This window comes from Alnus glutinosa, chromosome 6 (genome assembly GCF_958979055.1).
Source record: "Alnus glutinosa chromosome 6, dhAlnGlut1.1, whole genome shotgun sequence".
Taxonomy (NCBI): domain Eukaryota; kingdom Viridiplantae; phylum Streptophyta; class Magnoliopsida; order Fagales; family Betulaceae; genus Alnus; species Alnus glutinosa.
The window spans coordinates 8455719-8476982 of NC_084891.1; the positions used below are offsets into that span (position 1 = coordinate 8455719).

The 21264-nt window shown below is 39.0% G+C and overlaps 1 protein-coding gene across 2 annotated transcripts in view; it reads left to right on the forward strand.

The window, feature by feature from the left end:
* Positions 1-19998, forward strand: part of LOC133870187 (protein KAKU4) — a 40988-nt gene extending 20990 nt beyond the window's left edge. The window contains exons 6-13 of one of the 2 annotated variants that reach the window (XM_062307253.1): positions 993-1175; positions 5504-5774; positions 5949-6025; positions 6261-6306; positions 10575-10656; positions 11718-11806; positions 19234-19330; positions 19414-19998. In XM_062307253.1, the coding sequence (XP_062163237.1) occupies positions 993-1175; positions 5504-5774; positions 5949-6025; positions 6261-6306; positions 10575-10656; positions 11718-11806; positions 19234-19330; positions 19414-19753 (1185 nt within the window). In that variant the 3' untranslated portion in view covers positions 19754-19998. The remainder of the gene's footprint in view (positions 1-992; positions 1176-5503; positions 5775-5948; positions 6026-6260; positions 6307-10574; positions 10657-11717; positions 11807-19233; positions 19331-19413) is intronic. The other variant, XM_062307254.1, reaches the window with a different exon arrangement.
* Positions 19999-21264: the final 1266 nt, after the last annotated feature.

Sequence of the window (21264 nt, forward strand, 5' to 3'; positions counted from 1 at the left end):
TTAGGGATGTTCTTCTTCAGCAGTCCCTCACCTCCAGCAGCTGTCGAAGGTTTCTTCGGCGCAAGTCAATGATCGGTTTTGTGGATGGTCCTCACTTGCCTGTAGTGACGGTCGTTTCTCCCTCCTATTTGGGCTGTAGCTCCTCAGGCATTCCCGTCGATGACAAGGATAGGATATCGAATGGTGAGGGGGTTGAGGATCCCTCCTTGGAGTTTCAGGATGCCATTAAAAAGGACCTTCTTCGGATTGTAAAGCTTACACGACCAAAGAACAAAGGTAGGAGAGAGGTGTTGAACCTAAATAGCTCTATTAACTACGGCGGTGCAAGCGTGTTTTCTTGGTGAGGGAAAGGCAAGGCTCACGTGCCGTGGCGTGTATGCTCCATGTGGGTTCTGGGTTTGAGGGTCTTAGGGTTGAGGGTTTATTTGGGTTTCTTCTTGTAGGTAGTGTTGTTTGTTCTTGTGTATACTTCCTGTGTACGTAGGGGTGTCTTACGCTTTTTTTTTTTTTTTTTTTTAATCAAATTTATTACTTATCAAAAAAAAAAAATCCTCTTACAAAGAGATGTGGCACAACATGATTGAATTTCTCAAAATTTGGATTCATCTCCTTCTCAATCATGTTGTGTCACATCACTTTGTAAGAGTTTTTTTTTTTTTTTTTTTTTTTGTAAAATATTTTGGAAGCCTAGCATTGCTCATAATTGAAGGTGATAAATGTCTATGTCTACTCTTTAAATGAAATAGAAATATATTGAATCTAAAGGCTAAAAATGTATCAATTATAACCGCTGATGCCTCCAGGAGTCTGCATTAGAAAATTGTTAGATATGTCAAATGTTTGTGATATTTACCACCTTAGTGATTTAGATTTTATTTTTATTTTTTTTAAAGAAAAGGCACTGGAGTACAATTATTGCAACATAAAAAGCTTGTTTATGTAAGCATAGTACCCTGTTGGTTGCATCTTAAAACTGATTCTTAATGATGCAGTTTACCGAAGTTGAAGTGGGCTCACCAGTGGATATGGCCAGAACGTACATGCAGGGACGTCCTCCATGGTCCTCTCCTTCTGCAAACCATATTGAATGTAAATATTCATCACCAATAGGGATACAGCTGTACAAGGAAGAAACTCCATATTCTGTTGGTGGGAAATCTACGTCCTCTTTGAAGGTGCCTTAGCAAAATTATTTTCTGTATATTTTTATAGTGTTTGATGCGGATTCTTTTATTCCTTTCGTTATGATGGGTAGTATTAACACTTAAGTATTTGAATTGATAGTAAGTGAATTTGGAAACTAGGCCTTGTTTCATGATGAAAAGTATGTGGACACTTCAGAAAAATATATGCTCAGTTTTTTTGAATGAATTCTGCCAGGATGATAAATTATAATTTAAAGGGGGAATTTATTAAATTGTGGGTCAGGAAAGTGAGAAATGTAGTTGATCACCGCTGGCGCCGACTCGTTTGAGTGAGACGGAGGAACTTTCTGGTCATCACTGAAGGATGTCTGAAAATTTTTTATAGTCCTCAACATGCGTACAAAGCCTGACCAACCCTTCCCTCCTCCTTTCTAAACAACCATGAAGTCCCTCCGACCACCAGGTCCACCACCACCATATTCCGCGCCAAATAGCGTCCTAGTTTGTTCGCACATCTTTTTTTAATTTTTATAGGTAATAAACGAAATAGCATTAAAAAAGCTTAAAGGCGCTCCTAGGTATACATGGAGTAAACAAAAAAGGCACCAAAACAAAAGAAAAACAGAAAACAAAAAAAGAAACCTGAAAAAACCCAAGAAAGGCTACATTAAACCCTCGATCTCTTGTCTCTAACCCTGCTGGAACCCACACCCTAAGCATCGAAATTGATCGAGCATTCTAGATTCTTGATCTCTCTATTCCATTTCTTCTTAGGAATAGAGACCGAGTTCTGCCCCTCAATTACCAAAGTCAAGAAATCGAGAAAACCCTCCACAGACCCCACGAAAGAAATCCCCATCGTGCAAAAACATGACCTAACAACTTGCACTGCCTTGGGGTGGACAACCTCTCCATCCCTCTTCGAAGTAACACCCAACTTGCATTGCTGATCCTTCCAAGACATCCCAGGTAAAAACTGGGGAGAACACTCAAATACTGAGGAGAACGGTCTTGGAGGAGACAAAGCCCAATTAAACCCCCCAAAAGGCTTGACCAAGGCAGAGGCAGCCGAAGGAGAAACTGGAAGCACTGCCAGAGAAGCACCCACAGTGCGTTGAGATACCACTAGAGAAGCACCGCCAGGACTGCTCAGCAGAGGAACAAAATCCGGCGAAGCAGCCTGGACCATAGGAAGAAGAGACACCGGAGCCGGCGAGGGGGGAAAATTGAACGGCTTAGAGGTAGGAACTCGGCTAGGATCCACCTTCAAGCTGCTAGACCCTCCCTTGGAAGAAGAAGACCAAACCAGAGACGCCCCTGGAACTGCCGGCGACGAGGGCTACACACATCTCTGGACAATAAAAGCTTTAGAACCCACTCTGGAGACTTCATAAACTCCTTTGATGCCTCTGATTCAAGCAACTACTCCATGGTAGCCAGCAACCAGTATAGTCACTCTACCCATGGATACAGAATGCACAATGCCCCTACTCCTTTCGAAAACGCATAATACTGAAACAATTTAGCTTCCACAAAGAACCATCTAGATAAAGGCATCAAAGAATACGAAAAAGAAAAACAAAACTAACGTCATTGCTGAAGAAGCCAACTACAGCCTAGGGATGTCAGGACGCGCCTACACGCTCTGGAGAGAGAGAGAGAGGGAGGGAGGGAGGGAGGGGACTTTGGGGAAAATTATATCTTTGTTCTTTGAAACTTTGTATCTTTGGATGGTGGCGTATGTGTTTCCTCTGTCAATTAGTTCTAGTGACTTTCTTGTTCGTTTTGCTCTTTCTAGTTAGGTAGTTCTTTTTGTATACTTCTTGTGTATTTAGAGCATTCTCCCCAGCTTCCCTTTGATTTTCCCTAAATTTAGGGAACAAAATTACTTTTTGCTTTCCTATTCAAATACACTGTATAATTACTTCCTTCATCTTTCCTTATACTAATTAAATATTCTTACATTTTTTTGCAAAATTCTTTTTTTATAAATAAGAAACCAATCTCATTAAAAGCATAAGGTGCTTCTTAGTACACTGGGAGTATACAAAGGAAACACCTAATTAGAATGAAAAAAGCGAGCAAGAAAGTTATCAAAGCTAAATGACAAAGGGTACACATAAGCCGTAGTCCAAAGGTACAATGTATGGTAAAAAGAGGATGAAATCTCCTTTAAGGTTCTTTCCAAATCCTCAAAACTCTTATTTTTCATTTCCCTCCATAAACACCAAAAGAGGTAGATAGGCGCCATTTTTTCACGCCGCAGCACTCTTTGGCCTTCCAGAGGACCACCAACAAGCAAGCAGTCGATAACCCGTTTGGGCATAACCCAAGACATCCCGAAACAACCGAAGAGAGAACTACACAAAGAAGAAGCCACGTCGCAGTGAAGACGAAGAAGGTCCACATACTCCCTAATCTTCTTACACATGTAGCATTTGTTTATCACGATAACATGCCGTTTCTTGAGATTGTCCAGGGTAAGAATCTTGCCAAGACCCGCTGATCATGCAAAAAAGGCCGCTCTTGAAGGAGCCCGAGTGCGCCAAACACTTTTCCAGGGGAAGCGACTACCTCCAGAGCAAGCCAAGGAGCAAAATTCTTGAGGAGACACACCACATCTTGTCTTCATTACCTTTTCACACTTTAACTGTATGCAACAACTAGAAAAAGGAAGCAAAAACATCCACATCCCAATCATGTGTCTCTCTAGTAAAGTTCAGGTTCCATTGGTTGGAATCGCCCAAAGACTCCAAATTATCTGTAATAGAGGCGTCCTCTACTCGAGCAATACCAAATAAAGCTGGAAAAGCTACCTTAAGAGCTCTGTCCCCACACCACAAATCATGGCAAAAACTAATCTTTGTTCCATCCCCCACAACAAATCTAGTAAAGCTTGAGAAAGATTCCCAACCTTTTTTGATGTTCTTCCACACCCCCACCCCCAAAGACTCTCTTACCTGCTCAAGAGAGTACCACTCGCCCCCATAAGAGCACTAGTAGCAGTTACCCTATATTGGTTCCCTTCCCTATATTTAGGGAAAATTTCATGAAAAGCATCAAAAAACCTCCCACAGCAGATACCCTATATTTAGATGAGGGGGTTGGGAATGAATAGTAATTCCCTATGTATACATGTCTACTATTCCTTCCCTATATATATATATATTTTTTGATAAGTACTATTCCTTCCCTATGTATTATTTTAATATAAAAAAAGTATAATTAATTGATATAGGGAAGAGAGAAAAAGTAGGAAAGAGAGAAAAAGAATAGAATAAGAGTAAAAAAACAATATTTAATTGATATAGAGAAATGTAAGGGAATCTATTGTGGGGTATTTTTTTATATGGAAGTAAAAAGTAGTTTTGTTCCTTAAATTTAGGGAAAATGGTTGGGAATCTGCTGCTAGTGCTCTAAGCTATCGTATTTGGAGTCCACCACGCATCTCTCTCAATCCCATAAAGCTACAATCATTTACCTAGCGAAGCGCGATTGAACATCTTCAAATTTATGATTCCCAACCTCCTTTAGAGATCAGAGAGCAAACCTTGGCCTAGCTAACCAGGTGATATTTTGTATTAAAATAATGTATAGGAAGAGTTTCCCTACACATTGGGTAGCACTGTAGCATACCCAATATTTAGGGAACCTATAAGAAAGCTGCCGTAAGTGGTTTTTTTTTTTTTTTAAAAGATTTTTCCTATATTTAAGGAAGGGAAATAGCTTTAGGGTAGCTGTTGGGAATGCTCTTAGGGTGCCTTATGCTTTCAATGAGATTGGTTTATTACTTAAAAAAAAAAAAAAAAAAATCATGCTAAGCATACATGAGTATGTATGGCCATGTTGGCTTTTAGAATATGATATATATATATATATATATATATATATATATATATATATATATATATATATATATATATATTTGCAAAATGGAGTTCATCCTTTAAGCTTGAATTTCTTTAATTTTTCAACTTATAAAGCATCTATGTAAGAAAGGAAGCGATTTATTCCGTTTTCTTTCTTTATCTGGTAATCATCCTTGCACTTTAGAGTCAGTGGTAAGTTAAATCACATATATTCATGGGAACAATGTCATCATACTTTTTGGTAAATAGGAACAATCTTGTACTACTTTCCCCCTTGTGTTTGTAGTTCTAATAGATTAGAAATAGAAGGGAAAAAAGAATATTTTTTTAGATGTATTAGGCTTGTTTGGTAACACTTTCTAAGGTAGTTTTTTGCTTTTTAGCAAAAAAGCTAAAGCTATAAACAACACAAAACATTCAAAACTATTATCTTTTCTGCATTCTGCTGACTCGGTTTATTATGGTTCATGTGCTGAAAATTGAATGCAGCTGAAAAGGGAATCTCCAGGCAATGGCTCATGGAATATCCAGGAGGAATTACGAAGAGTGCGATCGAAGGCAACAGAGGAGATGCTAAGGACGCTGCCTTCCTCCAAAATTGATTGGTCTGCATTTGCTTTAGAACATAAAAGTAGCCCAAATTCTTTAACGACTGAAAAGCTAGATGATAGTACAGGAGATAAAATGCAGACCTCTACACAACCAATAGATGCATCTTTGAACTTGGCCATAGGACAAACGACATCCCATGGCTTCCCTGGTATGCTTTTAATTACTGGTTGGAAAGAATTTTATTTGGTTTATTCCAGTAATCTACTGTCATAGGTCACAGAATAGATTGCCTAATTGTCAAAATTATCTTAAATTTGGAGAGCGTAAAGAAATTAAAATTTAGAAATCTAAGACATGGGAACGTCATTTTCTGCCCCTTCAGTTTTGATAACACAAGATGGGATGCAAAAGGAAGCGTTGTCACCTAATCCTGCTGTTATCGCTTCCGAACAAAATCAGGTACTTGAGCAGGGGATTAGTAGTTTAAATTGTTATTTATTTCGTGGATTTGATGCATGTTCATTTCTTTGGCTAATATAAGAAATTTAATTCATTTATTCATATTCCTTTTTCCAAATTTGTTGCAACTAGCAGATACCATTTTGTAGAATATCTAACTTAGTTTACCATTTTGTTAAAGGCTTATAAGTCAAGTTGTAGAATATCTAACATAGTTTACCATTTTGTTGTTAAGGATTTGGAAGCCACTCGGATCATTGAGGGAAAAGGAGGTGATCTTTGTAATCTTCTATCAAGATCATTTTAAGTTTTGCCTCAAAGCAACATAATTACTCTTTGCTAGTACTTCTGTTAATTTATGTGTTTCAAATTTCTGTTAAACTGTTGTTTATTCATTTTATCTTTTTGTTAACTTTTATTGGCTAAAAGTAAAACACTGCCTTTTATCAACAATAGATTTTTACACGGCACACCAGAATTTGTTAATTGGCTGTATCATGAGTACTTTATCTGACAATATTGCGGTTTGGAATCAGTTGAGTTGAGACATGCCTAAGGATTTTAGAACTGCGTTATACAGTTAGGATCCTGATTATGCTTCTCTTTGCTTCAGTGGCGGTGCGTGAGAGCGCATAAAGCTAGGGGCTTCCTTCATTCCGCCTTCCAGACGCTCGGTTAAGGTGCGGGGTTAGAGTTTCGTGCTTCAGGCGTTTTCTTGGTTGTGCTAATTAGTTCGAGTAGGGGAGTCAGCCGGTGGGTCTTGCGTCTGGGTGGTTTTCTTCTCCGGCGATAATGCGAATCTCTCCTGGGTTGGTCTTTTGAGTTCGGGTGTGCCTTGAGATGGAAAGGAGTTTTCTAGTGGAGTCGAAATCCTTTGCCTTCTCAATCTTGGAGGGGGTGTCGGTGTTGCGGGTGGAGAAGAGAAAAGGTTTCTATGGCGCGGTTGTCCTGAGCATCCAGTGCTCCGCTTGGCTTGCGTCGACGATGGAGTCTCTCTTGGGTTTCCCTAGAGATCAAGAGTACATTAAGTCTTTCAAGGAAGGGTTGAAGGTTTTGATTGCCTGTAGAGGGGAAAACAAAGATGGCCGGTTCTTAGAGGCGGCAGCTTATGGGTTGGGCGGTCGGAGAGGGATCATTTTGATCCCTGAGAGTCGTGCAGGATGGGGCTGACACAAGTTTTCTGGCGAGTTGAGAAAGGCTTTAGACTTTCTCTATGCTACTGTGGGTTGTGGGAGTGGTTCCTCGGATGTGACGGTAAAGCAAGGTGGGAAGGAGGAAGGGGAAAGGCTAGGTTTAACCTGTGAAAGGATGGGGCCTTCGTTTGCGGCAGTAGTGAAGTCAGCTTCGGATCCTGTTGCGAAGGTGATGCCCATCTTGGGTGGTCGTCACCCCTGGTTGAGGGCTCCTTTCGCAGAGCCGTGTGCTCTTGATCTCCTTCCGGTGTTGAGGATTGTAGATAGTGAGGCTTCGAGATCGGCGGTGGACTGCTCTGTGTTGGAGATGAGGCAGGTTCCTCCGCTTGATTTGTTGGACATGGGTAAATCTCTTTGTCCGTTGGGTAAGCAGCAAATTGAAGCTAGTTTCTCTACATGAGGTGAGGCAATTTCAGCTAGGGGGTCTCGTTTGAATTTGAACTTGCGCACGTGGAGCAAAATATTTGTTAGCTTCAATTTGGCTATGGGTTGGGTTGTTGGGAAGCTCTTGGGTCGGTTTGCTGGGTTCGGTCTGGGCCTTAAGTGTAAAGGCTTTCGTTAAACCCAAAGCCACGCAACAGACGGAAGCTTCTGAGGGTGCAGGTCTGACGGTCGTCCTTGGGAGATTTCTTCAGTCGGAGATGTCGTCGGCGGCAGACTCCGGGGTGGTTCTGGGTCTATCAACTTCTGGGGTGGGTCGAACCATTTGCTTCTTGATCCAATGGTTGAACCTGTCAAGCCGTTGCCTCCGGTGACCCTAGATGTTCTTCCGGATTTGGTAAGGTCAACAGCGGGTTTTGGCTCTTCCGGTTCTCCTGCCCCTCTGCCTAGCAGCTCAGTTGGTGTTGGTGCTAGATTGACTTAACCTATCTTCCCCCCTCCTCCTCTCTCAGGGGCGGCTGAGTTGGGTGAGAAGATTCGTTTTTCTCTCCCCATGTTGCAGATTTCTAAGCCTTTTTAGACATACTACCGGAAGGCTAGGGAACTCAGGGAAGGTCATTCAGTGCAGTGGAATGAGGTGTTTTTAGCAGATTCCTTGGCAGTTTCGAAGACGCCTGTTTGTATTACTCATAAGGAAACATTTGCAACGCCTCCTGTGAAGAATTCTGTGGGTTCTACGAAGAAGGGCTTCCTTCGGAAGGGGTTTCTCAACCCTCGCCCGATTGTGATAGCCCTTACAACTTATCATTCCTTGCTTTTAGAGCTGGGCTTGTCTCCGCCTCGGGAGGTCAAGGATGTTGGGGTGGTAGGGCTATCTTCCCCCCCCCCCCCCCCCCCCCCCCCGAGTTGTTGCATCATTCCTTCATCCGTAGAGGGCAATGGCTTTTCTCGATCTCAAGAATGGCCTGTCGGGTTTGATCCCACTGGGGAGGTAGTTGTTTGGAGAAGGATGACGAGTTTTAGGATGGGATGCCCTTGGATTGGGCGATGGATGGTGTTCATGGCGAGGAGTCATTGGCAATCCTGGATGCCATGGAAGAAGAATTTTATCGGGACAAGATGATAGCTCGCCAAAAGACTAAGGGCAAGAGACTCGCCAAAAGACTAAGGGCAAGATAGAGCTTTTGAATTTGAAAAGCTCCATTAATTATGGTGATGTAAGCGCTCCCTCTAGGCGTTGGAAAGGGAAGGCTCACATGATATAGGGTTGTGTGCCTTTGTGGGTCTTGAGGTTTTAGGGTTTTGTTCCTTGTGGGTTTAGATGGGTTCTTTTTGTGGGCTGTTGTTGGTTGTTCATTTCGGGTTTTAGGGTTTAGGTCTTTGTGGGTTTAGTTGGATTCTTTTATGTGGGTTGGCTTTGGTTGTTCCTGTGTATACGTACTTAGGGGCTCTTTACGCTTTTTATTTTAATAAAACTTTTCTTACTTATCAAAAAAGTTAGGATCCTACAGGCAAAAGTTACCTTATGATTTTAGGGGAAATCGAAAAAGTTATCTGCTGGTTTTTGGGAAGCCTATAAGTATGAGCAGGTTTATAGGTGGAGGAAGCAGACTGGAGAAAAGTTCTAATGTAGTGAGCTGAGTAGGAAGAGTGTGCTTGTTGTGATGGATGTGTATCGATAAACTCTCTATAGACTCATATGGCTGGGAGCTATTAGAGGTTTCAATGGAGATCAGAAAGATTGATGCTTTGGCTGGATAAAGCTGGAAGGTTCTGTAGAATTCAGAGGTGGCTTTTTCTCCCCTCCAAACTCCTTCAGAGCTAGTACCTATTGAATCTAAGATTGAAAGAAACAATTGGACCTCTAAGGATCTTAAGTTTTCAGTGAATACCCTTAAGTCTATGCATGTAAGATTGTTTTATTATTGGATGACTGTCAGAGGCAGTTATGATCAATGATTCCTGGATTTTCTTACTCTTTTAAATTACAGATTGGAGGCAGTCATTGTAAACACAACCCCCCACTCCCAACCCCGCCCAAATTTTTGGTTGTTGTAGTAGGAGGGTGTGGTTTCCAGTTCTGTTCCAGTAAATGGGTGCTTAATTTGTTGTAGATAAATGAAGTAGAACCACTTGATGTTTTGTTCCAAATGGATATATCCTTGTGGGAGATTGACATGGTTGGGAACCTTAAAACAGCTATCGTTAGTGGCTATCTTTGACTAAGTTTTCAGTGACGCTGCTCTTCAGGCTGTAATACAGGATGTTATCCACCGATTAAAACATGAATTTGCATATGTTATGTACTTTACTAAAAACAATATAGAGCATGTTATCGAGAGCCTTTTCTTGAAGTAATCAATTCTTAGTGGTTCCATCTAGGTGAGTGGTCGCTTTCAGGTTGAAAAATTGTTTTGTACAAACGTCATTGCAATTTGTGATCATTTGCCATCTATTTGGCCTTTTATTGTCACCTGTGAGAAACATAATTGCCTTTTGTTAAAGCTTTCAATCCAAAAGTTTAAGTTAATAGGAAGTGGGCGAGCAATGTACGTCAAGGTCACCAACACCAAAACATGCCCCCTTACATTAAGGACCACCTATTCATTGAACTAAATGCAGGTCTTCAATATGCCTGCATAAACATGGACAAAAGCTGAAATAAAAACTGAAATCAAAGAATTGGGGTCACGAATACTTGAATCAACCTCATAAACAACCAGGCTCTGACATGTTAGAACTTCCAACCCAAAAGCCTAAACTAATTGGAAGTGCACCAACAATGCAATCAGGTTCACAAGCACACTAACACTTTCATTCTGTTTTGGTTGATCTTACAAGATTTTTGTCTTGTTTTATTGTACTTGTTGCCTTGATATGATCCATCAGATGGTTCATATGCACGAGTACAAAGTGTCTCTTCTATCTTGAATGTGAGTTTTTTTTCCTAACTAATTAAAAATCATCGAATGTAGGCTCACGGGATGTCGCAGAAGGGATGGTGAGCCAGGGAGAAAGAATTCAATCATCAGAAGATATGAATACCATATCACACTGGTTAGTTGGGGGTTTTCGTTTGTGATTATTATTCTTAGGAAGCTCCTGTCATCCATTATTTTTTAATTGTTATTTTTTTCTCCTATATGGCCTTACATTTTAAGCTTTAAAATTGTAATGTATATGTCATGAGTTTTGACTTCATAGTTAATGCATGTTGCTTTATAATCGGGGTAGTATGTTAATTTTCACGCAACATGCCAAAGGTTTTGGTTTGGTGATTATTAGCTGAAGGCATTTGTAGGGAAGGGAGGAGATCGTCAATCTGAATGTGAGAGGCTTTCACACAGAACAAAATAACTTGATTTGTAAAGCGAAGATGGGGGAAGTGGAGACCTTTACTATCCAACAGTAGCTCCATGAGCCAAACTCCTATATCTTGTTTTTAATCTTAAATTAATTACTTTGTATGTGTGGACCCCTTGAATTCTACCTACAGAGATATGAAGAAGTTTTGACCACCTCCTTAGCCAAAATCTATATTACATGAAGTGGATATATATATCAGCTTCTAGCATGTGTAGATGTTGGATTTGTATGACCTCTGAATGGTATGAATGAGGACATGGATGAACAGTAAAAGTTCAATTTCTTTCTCCTATACTCTATGGTAAAATGATGTGTCCATGTAACATGTCTTCTCCTACATGGGAACTTCATCATTTTTGAGAAAGAACTCTTGGGAACATCTGTCTAACAAGAGAAGTTTTCATCTTTATTTTTTTCACAGTTACATCTGTTGTGTTCATGTTGGACTGTAGACATGGCTGATGTGCTATCGATTCATGTTGTGTCTTACATGGGAATACCTTTTGCGCTGTCAATATAAGATATATTAAAATAAAAAAGCATGGCCACCATACACTGGGAGATATTAAACTCATTTCCAGCTCACTGTCATGATGGCTCCTATTGAACTCATTACATTCCTGGTCTAAAAGTGCACCAATACTTCCTTTATCATTGTCTCACTGTCTCCAAATAAAAATGGTCTCCTTATGATGGATCTTACTAAAATTGTCATTTCTGGTTTATTAACTTGATGTTGCTATGTGTCATAGTGATGCTGGTCCTGTCAATGTTGAAGGGCTTAAGGATGCTATTGCGACAAATGAGCAACATAACTCTATAGCGGGAGGAGCCATACAAGGTGAGAGTTATAGACCCATCAGTTGCCTTACAGGAAAGAAAAAAGAAAAAAGAAAGAGACTGAAGATTGTCTTTACATTATTGTGGCGTTTGGATAGGGTACCTTTTAGGATTCCTGAGAATCCTAAAAGACTACCCCGTTTGGTTGCATAGAATCTAGATTCCCTCCAAACTACCTTTTATTGGGAATGTGGATTCCATTCTAAAGAGGTGAGAATCCACATTCCCTCAGCGTTGGGAATTTTTTTATTTTTTATTTTATTTTATTTTATTTCCTTCTAAGGGACAAAATGCCTATATTTATTATAAATAAGTCGCAGTGAACACCTTGTGCGCGGCTAAACATTCTCTTTTTCTCAATCAATCCTCAAATCTTACGAAAATGTTTTAACTTATTGATGCTACTATTTTTTTTTTTTTTTTTAATTGGATATTGTTATGGTTATACAAGAAAAGTTAGACTATGTGAGAATTTTGTTAGGGTTGTTTTTTAATGCTACTTTTATGGGTTTGATTGTGACCATTCATAAAATTTGTATATAAAAGTGAGGAACTATTTTATTCCATAAAAACTAGAAATGAACAGGTTTTATTTGGTTATAGATGAAAAATAAAGAAAATAAATTAAATGGTAGAAACAGTTTATATATTGGGAAGTGAAAGAAAAGAAAAACCACGGTTTATATGTTGTTTTTCTTCCACGTCATTTTTTGTTAAATTTTTAAATACTTTTGTATCAAACACCTTTATGCACTTGAAAATAGAAACATAACGATATTTTGGGAAAGCGTAAGAGTAAACTAAACATGAAAATCTCATATCCCTGGTGAGAATTTCATATTCTTGGGAATCCTTTCAGATTCTTAATCATTTTTAAATGTGGGTTTAGTTAGATTCCCGGGAATCATAATTCCCATGCATCACATTCCTAGGAATGTGGATACCAGGGGGAATTTTAGATTCCCCGAACCAAACCACGTATGTGCTAATATTTTACTAGGAAAGGTAGAATTAAGATAAAATAGAAACCTCTTTAAATTGTATGTTGACATTCTATAGTAAAAGTAGATTTAAAACAAATTAGAAATTGTCTTTACATCATATGTTGATGATGCGCAGAGCTTGTGCTTAATCTTGTGTTGAGCAATTCTAGCTTTATAGCTCTCCTTTTTGTGCTAGATCTATGAGCTGTTTACCATCTTTTTATTTTTTATTTTATCTTTTTGTTTTAATGAATTTTTCTGAAATGAATAGGTACAGTGAGTTATATGTTCTTTTACTTTGTTATTTAAGTATCATTGTATTTATTGAACATGCACTTCTTTCCTGAAGCAAATGTTGAATAATTTCTACGTACTCCCTGATGTCTTAATGAAGTTCTGCCGATTTCATTGACCGCCTTCCATTTATTTGTATGAATATCGGTTTCTGCATGATGAGTTTATTCTCTCATTTACCTTTATATATATAATAATAATAATAATAATAATATATCACTGAAAAAAGGCAAAGCCCTCGCACACGAAGAGTACAAAAGAGCTCTATTAGCTACTACAATCTAGAAAACAAATCAGATCTACCAAATTCCTTGAGAGTTGAGGCAATTTAAGAACATATACAATAGCCCAATCCAGAAGCGATCTCAGAAAGAAGGATTTAAGAAGAAGCACATTGGTTTTGCTATCTGCAAAGACCCGACGATTCATTTCTCTCCAAATGCTCCACATTAAGAGAGTAGGAATAACTTTTCAAATAGCCTCTTTGGGATGTCCCCGCCCTTAAAATTTCCAGCAATAGAGAAGCTGTAGAATGTTACCAGGCATGACCCAAGAGACCCCGAAGCTGTTAAAAAAGTGCCAGACGTCAGCGGCATACTCACAATGGAGGAGAAGATTGATAGTTTCTCCATCTTTCTTATAGAGGCAACACCAGTTAACCAGCTGAAACCCCCGCCTTCCGTAGTTTTATGAAAAGACTGGTCCCTGATTTTTCCTCCCAATTTGAGTCAGCTGTTCAAACTGATTTTCTGCTTTTTGAACTATGTGGCTTATTGGTTCGTACTTTACAGTTCAACCAGGGGCTGCATGCTCTAGTATGTCTATGTTCTGGACTAGGGCTGTAATCGAGCCAAGCTTGGCCTGTTTGAACTCGGCTCCTTGAATGTTTATATGAGCTTGAGCTTGATTTGAGCTTCAGACCCCTGCTTGATCTCGGCTTAAAAGAAAAATTCAAATGAGTTGAGGTCGAGTCTGAGCCAAGCTCAACTAATTTTTTTAATCAATTCTGATCCCAAACCAATAATAATAATTATAATAACTAAGAATATGATAATTTTTTTTTTTAAAAAAAAAAAAAAAAGAACAAATGTAATATTTTGTTCTTCATCAACGTTAATATTGATGGGGATTGAGCTCAGCATGATTTAGCAACTCCTTTTCAAATCCACTATTAGTCTCCCTCTTTAGAGAAATTCTCTTGTAGGATCTCATTGTCCCTTTTCGATGTGGGACTCAAAAAGAAAGAGAAAGTACCTTGCTGTTTTTTTAAGTGTTCACTTGTGGGGATTTTTAATCTTTCTTTCCAGTGTGGGACTCCTAATGAAGCACCCTCAACTCTCAAGTGGGAGGCTTAAATTGGGGAGCAACACGGTGCAGGGCCTCATGGCCGCGTTGCTGAGAGAGTGAGATCATAGCTATGAATTTGTGTTGTTCTTTAAATGCTTCCTAAATTCGTTTTGGAGAAGAAGGGAAGGGAATTCATGGATCGATTAACACTGACATATACTGACCGCCTAAGTCTGTCCTTTACCAACTAGAGATGCAATTAACCCCTCCCCACCACCACCACCACCACCACTAACACCAACACAAACTCACAAACACACTCAATGAGAAAACAGTACAGAAAAAGATACACAAAACTCCTATACAACAGCCAGAACAAGAATTTTCAACAAAGACAAGAATTTTCATGTACAGAACCTAGAAAAAAGAGAAATTGAAGAATACCCATTTCGTATTTGGGTTCTGATTTTTGGTGAGAGTGGAGCTTCTGATATGGATTGTCTGTCACAATTGAGGTCCTGCCCCCTGATTGGCGCTGGCCTTTGTCACAGAAGATTTTCTTGATTCAACCAAAATCATTGCTTCTGAGTCCCTGTAAGTCTCGTAAGATTGTTAGAAAAAAAAAAAAAATATATCTTTCTTTTCAGTAATTGAGTAAAACACATTGGGAACAAAAGGTAGAAGCCTGTAGATGTTTTGGTTTGTCAAAGGATGAGATCTACTCGGCATTCAAACGGCAACCCATGTGTATGATTGCTTCAGAGAAGATCAAGAAATTGATGGGTTTCTTTGTGAGCAAACTGAAGATGAAGCCTTCACTAATTTCCAAGAATCCTAATCTTCTATTGCTCAGCTTGGAGAAGAGAATTATTCCAAGGTGTTTGTTTCTACAACGTTTGATTTGAAAGAGGTTGATGAAGGAAGGCACTAGCATTATTCAATGAGTGAATGGGTATTCTTTTGGTGAGAGTGGTCAAATGGGTGTATAATATGGGTGACCTATGGGAAAGAGGATACTTGGGATCCAATTAGACTAATTCAACATGACATATACTTATAATATATTAATATTCTAAGAAAATTATTTACTACACTATTAGTCTATTAAAAGATATAAATTATAATATTAACATAATTATACTGATAATCAATACCTATGCGTGTGTGTGTGTGTATATGAGCTTTGTTCGCGAGCCTTATCAGAGTCAAGCCGAGCTTTGCCATGTTCAGTTTGTTTAGTAAATGAGCCTGAAAATCTGTTTAAGCTTTGTTCGTTTAAAAAATAAATCGATCTCGAGCCCAGCTAAGCGAAGCCGTGCCTGTTTGCGAGCAGCTCTATTCATTTCAAGCCCTATTTTGGACTAATTTGTAGAATAGAAGGTTTGAATCTAATCTTTCTCTTTTCTGGATAAATATTAGTGCTACATGTTTGTTTAAGTAGTCAATTGACTGGTATTTTCATTCCACACACTGAGGCTATAAACGCTATATTTTTTTTTTTTTTGGATGAATCAATACTATTATAACCAAACACAACCAAGAACAATCTCTCCAGTAAAACTGGATACACCCCAACCAACTGGGAACAACAAGAACACAACAAGAGCTTACACCTCAAGCAACAAACCTGCAAGAGAAAGCTCAAAAGAAACCCCCCACATCAAGAACTTACAACTCAAGCAAGCAAAAACTCAAAACCCCCCAAGACAAACACCAACATACCTATATTCTCCACAACTCAGCAAGCTTAACAGATAGAGCCGAGTTTTTTGAATCTACTGTTGTACATAGCTCTAGTCCTCACCTCCCATTTGATACGGGCAACCATATCCTCTTCCGTCAAAGGAGTATTACCAAAACACAAATCATTCCTCAACCTCCATACATGGTACACAGCAGCAGCTAAACAAAGCTTGCAAAGGATAACCTGCAAATTCTTCCCTTTCAACTTGCAACTCCAATCAACAAGATCATCCCAATTAATACTCACATTAGAAATCAAACAAGCCTCCATCAAATTCCTCCAGATCCTACGGCAAAAACTGCACTGGAAAAAAAGGTGTTCAATTGATTCTTGACAACCATAACAGAATCTACACAATGTATTTCCAGTAAACCCCCACCCACACATCTTTTCTTTGGTTGTAATAGCTTTACTAAAAACAAGCCATAACAAAAAAGCATGACGAGGAATTGCTTGTGGAAACCATACAACATGCCACCATGAAACCTTAGGATAATGAACTCTTAGTAAGTTCCAAGTTTCAGCACAAGAGTAAACCCCACTCTTAGACTTCCAAACAGGCATATCAACATCTCCCAAATCAATACCCGATAGCCTACTCTGAATATCAACTAAGTGATCAGAACGGGCAGGGGGCCATACCCAATTACCATTCTGCAAAACAGAAGATACTCTAGCATCAAGACCAATACCAGAATCATAAACCATCCGGAACCCATAGGAATCGATCAATCTACCAACTGGGTGCCAATCATCAAACCAAAGTGAAATATCCTGCCCATTCCCAACTTTAAAACTAAGGAAATTCTTAGCCACATCCCGAAGCTAGAGAAGTTTTTTCCAACTCCAAGAACAACTCTTTGGAATCGGTATATGCCATAAACTCCTCCCTTTAAGCCAGTTAGTTTCTATCCAAGCAACCCAAAGTGATCCTGATTGTGCAAAGATACTCCATATGTGACTGAGCATAGCAGCACGGTTCCAAACTTCAAGCCTTTTAATACCAAGACCACCTTCAGTTTTAGGAACGCACAACCGGTCCCAAGAAACCTTAGCCTTAGCTTTGGAATCATTACCACACCACAGAAATCTATTGAATTCTGTTCAAGCATCTGGATAACCTTTTTAGGAAGGATGAAAACTCTAGCCCAAAAAACCTGAAGGCTAAAGAGAACAGAAGTGATCAATTGCAGCCTCCCTGCAAAGGACAAATGTCTCACTAACCAGGAATCAATCCTACCAGCCACCTTTGCCACCAAAGCATCACAATCCAAAGCCGAGAGTCTCTTGGTAATGAGGGGAACCCCCAAATACCGAACAGGAAGAGAACCCTCAGGCATTTGCAAAGCATCCAAAAAAACAGCTTTATCATCTCTATGAACTCCAGCACAAAAAAAATTACTCTTCATCGGATTGGCTTTGAGTCCTGAAAGATCTTCAAAATCAGCAAGGACTTCCTTAATAGTTAGGACAGAATCCATGTCAGCTCCAGAGAAGATGAGTAAATCATCTGCAAAGCATAAGTGAGTAAGCTTTATCTTACTACATTTGGGGTGGAATCTGAATCTCTCAACATCTGAAGCAGCCTCAGCCAAAAGCCTTGACAGAATTTCCATAGCCAATACAAACAAATAGGGTGAAATCGGGTCTCCCTGCCTCAACCCTTTTTTCCCTTGAAAAAAACCTACCAAAGAACCATTAAGAGCCACCAAGAAAGTGGGGGTAGTGATGCAGGCTCTAACCCAAGAAACATACTTCCGAGGAGCACCAAAACACAGCAAACAATGAAGAATAAATTCCCAATTAACTGAGTCGTATGCTTTCATTAGATCAACCTTCAAAGCACATCTAGCAGCCCCTTTACTTTTATGGTAGTCATGAACTAGCTCCTGGGCAAGCAAAATATTTTCTGCAATACTCCTTTTGGGAGTAAAGGCCCCTTGATTATTACTGATAACATCAGCAAGCCCAGGGAGTAACCTATTGGCAAGGATTTTTGTAATGGTCTTGTAAATAATATTACAAGAAGAAATAGGCCGATAGTCCCCCATAACAGCAGGATTCTTCTTCTTAGGGACCAAAGTAATGATTGTAGCATTAACTTCTTTGAGCAGAATCCCTGAAACAAAAAACTCTAACACTGCATCAACTACCTCCTCACCTACAATCGGCCAAGCCTTATGAAAAAACCCCGCTGAAAATCCATCTGGACCCGGGGCTTTGTTTGCCTTCATAGCAAAAATAGTTTTCCTCACCTCGTCCCTAGAAACAGGAGCATGCATACCTTCATTGCATGTGGTTGAAAATCTTTTCTGAATAAGATGGGAAATTCTATCAGCTCTAGACTTGGAAAAGACATGAGAAGAAGAGCCAAGAAGGTTCCTATAAAAACCAATGGCCATCTCTTTAATAAGCTTAGGATCAGTTACATTAATCCCCTTATCATCCTTAAGGACTTTTACAAGATTTGAGGCATTTCTAACCTTAACAACCTTGTGAACGGGGTTATATACTGGATATTGTTTATAAATCTTAGACTCTGATTATTGAATCTGACTTGACAATATATTGAGTGTTTGTTCTAGCTGGTATCTTATTTTTCACATGTTGAACGGGGTGGGAAAGTTCAGTTTGACTATGTTTACTTTTCTAGATGCCTTTGTTAGATCAGAGTGTTTCTGAAATGATTCCCATGTAGATTTGGATTTCCTCCTTTTTCTTTTCTTTTCTTTTATTTTTTTTTTATTATTATTATTATGACGAGGAATCCTTCCAAGGTAGGACCACTTCGTGTACCCACCCATTGTCAGGTAAACCTCGGATCCATGTAAAGCACCCCCCCCAAAGACGGATTGCCGGTGGCTTGGTGCCATAGAATTGTTTGCACCCAAGGAGATTCGAACTTTAGACCTCATGGGACTACTACTAAGACTAATGCCCTTACACTTGAGCCAACCCGTTGGGGTTCATGTAGATTTGGATTTCCTGGTGTACTTAATATCTATATTTGTTTATTCACCTGAGATGGGGTTGTGCTTTTGCAAAATTAGTCAAATTTTTGTTCCTTGCTGTTAATTCTGAATGTTTCCAAGCTCATCCGACTGCTGAATGCAATTTCAGATTCAGCATTACATGACATTGAATGCTTAACGTCAAAAGAAGTTCCTGGAACAGGAGGTGCTATTGCTGCTAATGGTTTCCCTTCTTCAGGATACAGGTGAAAGGGTGGTTGGCCCATTCTTTTTCTAATGCTACATTATTTTAAACTACTTGTACTAAAACGGGCCTTCTCTCGTTCAGCTTGCTTGCCGGACGGGATACAGAACAAAATCCGGTGTCATGTGATGCGGAACACAATCCCAATAGTTCCAGCCATGATACGATAGCTGCAGATGTCCCTATGGAAGAAACGTGTGAGCTTCTGACTGAAGCTTCTATCGAGGTCCCAAATGTTGATAGCATAGCCGAGGGCCGTCCGGACAGTTCTAATATGCAATATGAAGAGTTAACAGAGGACCTCTCTCAGCCAAATACAAAACACGATGTGGAAGGCCTGACTAGCCGCGTTGTTGAGAACCGACGGGGAAAGAAAATGAGCGGATACAATAGGAGGGGCAGGAGTAGGGCTAGAGGCAAATGATGCCAGATTCTCCATTTGTACTGTATATTTAATTGTAAACTAGCCTAGGAAATTAAGGATAGTGCCACGGCAAGGCATTTGTAAGTTATGAGATTGATAACGAGGTCATTTCGACTAGGCAGGATCTTCTTTTCTTTCTTTTTTTCAACCTTCTGAGATTAGGTCCCAATTAGCCAGGCTTCCAAAATTTGGGAATTATTGGGTGTAAGAACACTTGAAATGCGATTTGTGCACAGTATGATTTATAGGCGATTCTCTGAAAACGATAATATGATGTCAAATATTAACCCTAGTGTGGTGTACTTGCAACATCATACAAAGAATGCCTTTGTTCAGTCAATTTTTTCTTTTAGTTCAAGATATTATAAGCTGCTCCTCACGAACGAACCTCCGAGATTTTGAGCGAAGCTTCTCTTGAAGGATCTATTATGGTAAGAGAGCTCACTTGGAATTTACTTGTTCAAATAAATTTTAGGTTGTTGGGCCACCTACCTAAGCAAGTAGGTTTCACATGAGCTCTTTCACAATGGTTGCGCTATCTAATTGCTGTGGATTCTCATCCTCTTTTGAATTCTCAAATACAAATGAAAGTGATAGTGTAGTCCGCAGTTTCCTATAATAGTATACCATAAGAGCAGTTTCGCAACATTTGTCTCAGCCAAATTCGAAACAATGGTAGGCAAGACTAGCCATTAGATACATCAATTTTAAATCTTGATCATAAAATGGATGCTCTCCATTTTATTTGAAACGAAAAGAGTCTATTCTAGCAGGAAAAAAGGGGTAAATGAGGTTCTCTTTTTATGAAAAATTGAGGATAATGCAACCACAAGGCATTAGTTATGAAATTTGTTTATATTTATGAGTTGATGTCAATCAGGTAGGTGTTTTTTTTTATATATATAATTTTTAGCGATTCACCTAGTAAGATTTAGGCCTCGTTTGGACATAACTGAAAACAAACTGGTTCTTACAAAACTGTTACCAAGATTGGATTTTTAGTTACTGATTCTTACAAAACCGTTACAAAGATTGGATTTTCAGTTATTAACTCTTCAATTTAATTTGATGTAATATTTTATCTTTATTAATAATAATAATAATAAATATGAAGAGCTCCTTTTTTAGAATGCATTAATTATATTTTTTTTTTCTTAAATTTTTCATATCTAGATTCATATTTTCTACTCGGTATATTTCGGATTCAAATATGTTTATAAAGAGCCATACTTTTTTAGTAAGGCTTTTATACCATACAAATTAAGGGTGAAAATAGAGATGCAGTTATTAGCAATATCTACATTCGTATAATGAGATTATCACTTTTAGATATTCGCATCATGCGATTACTATCCGCATGATTATTGCCATTGTTAAATGTAGTTATTATCCGCTATCTACATATGAGGTAATGAGTATTTTAGGCCTTAAAGTTGTTATTGATATTTCTAGTAAATACAAAAAGGGCACTATCTATAGTTGGAAGCTATTATTCATATCACACTTGCTAA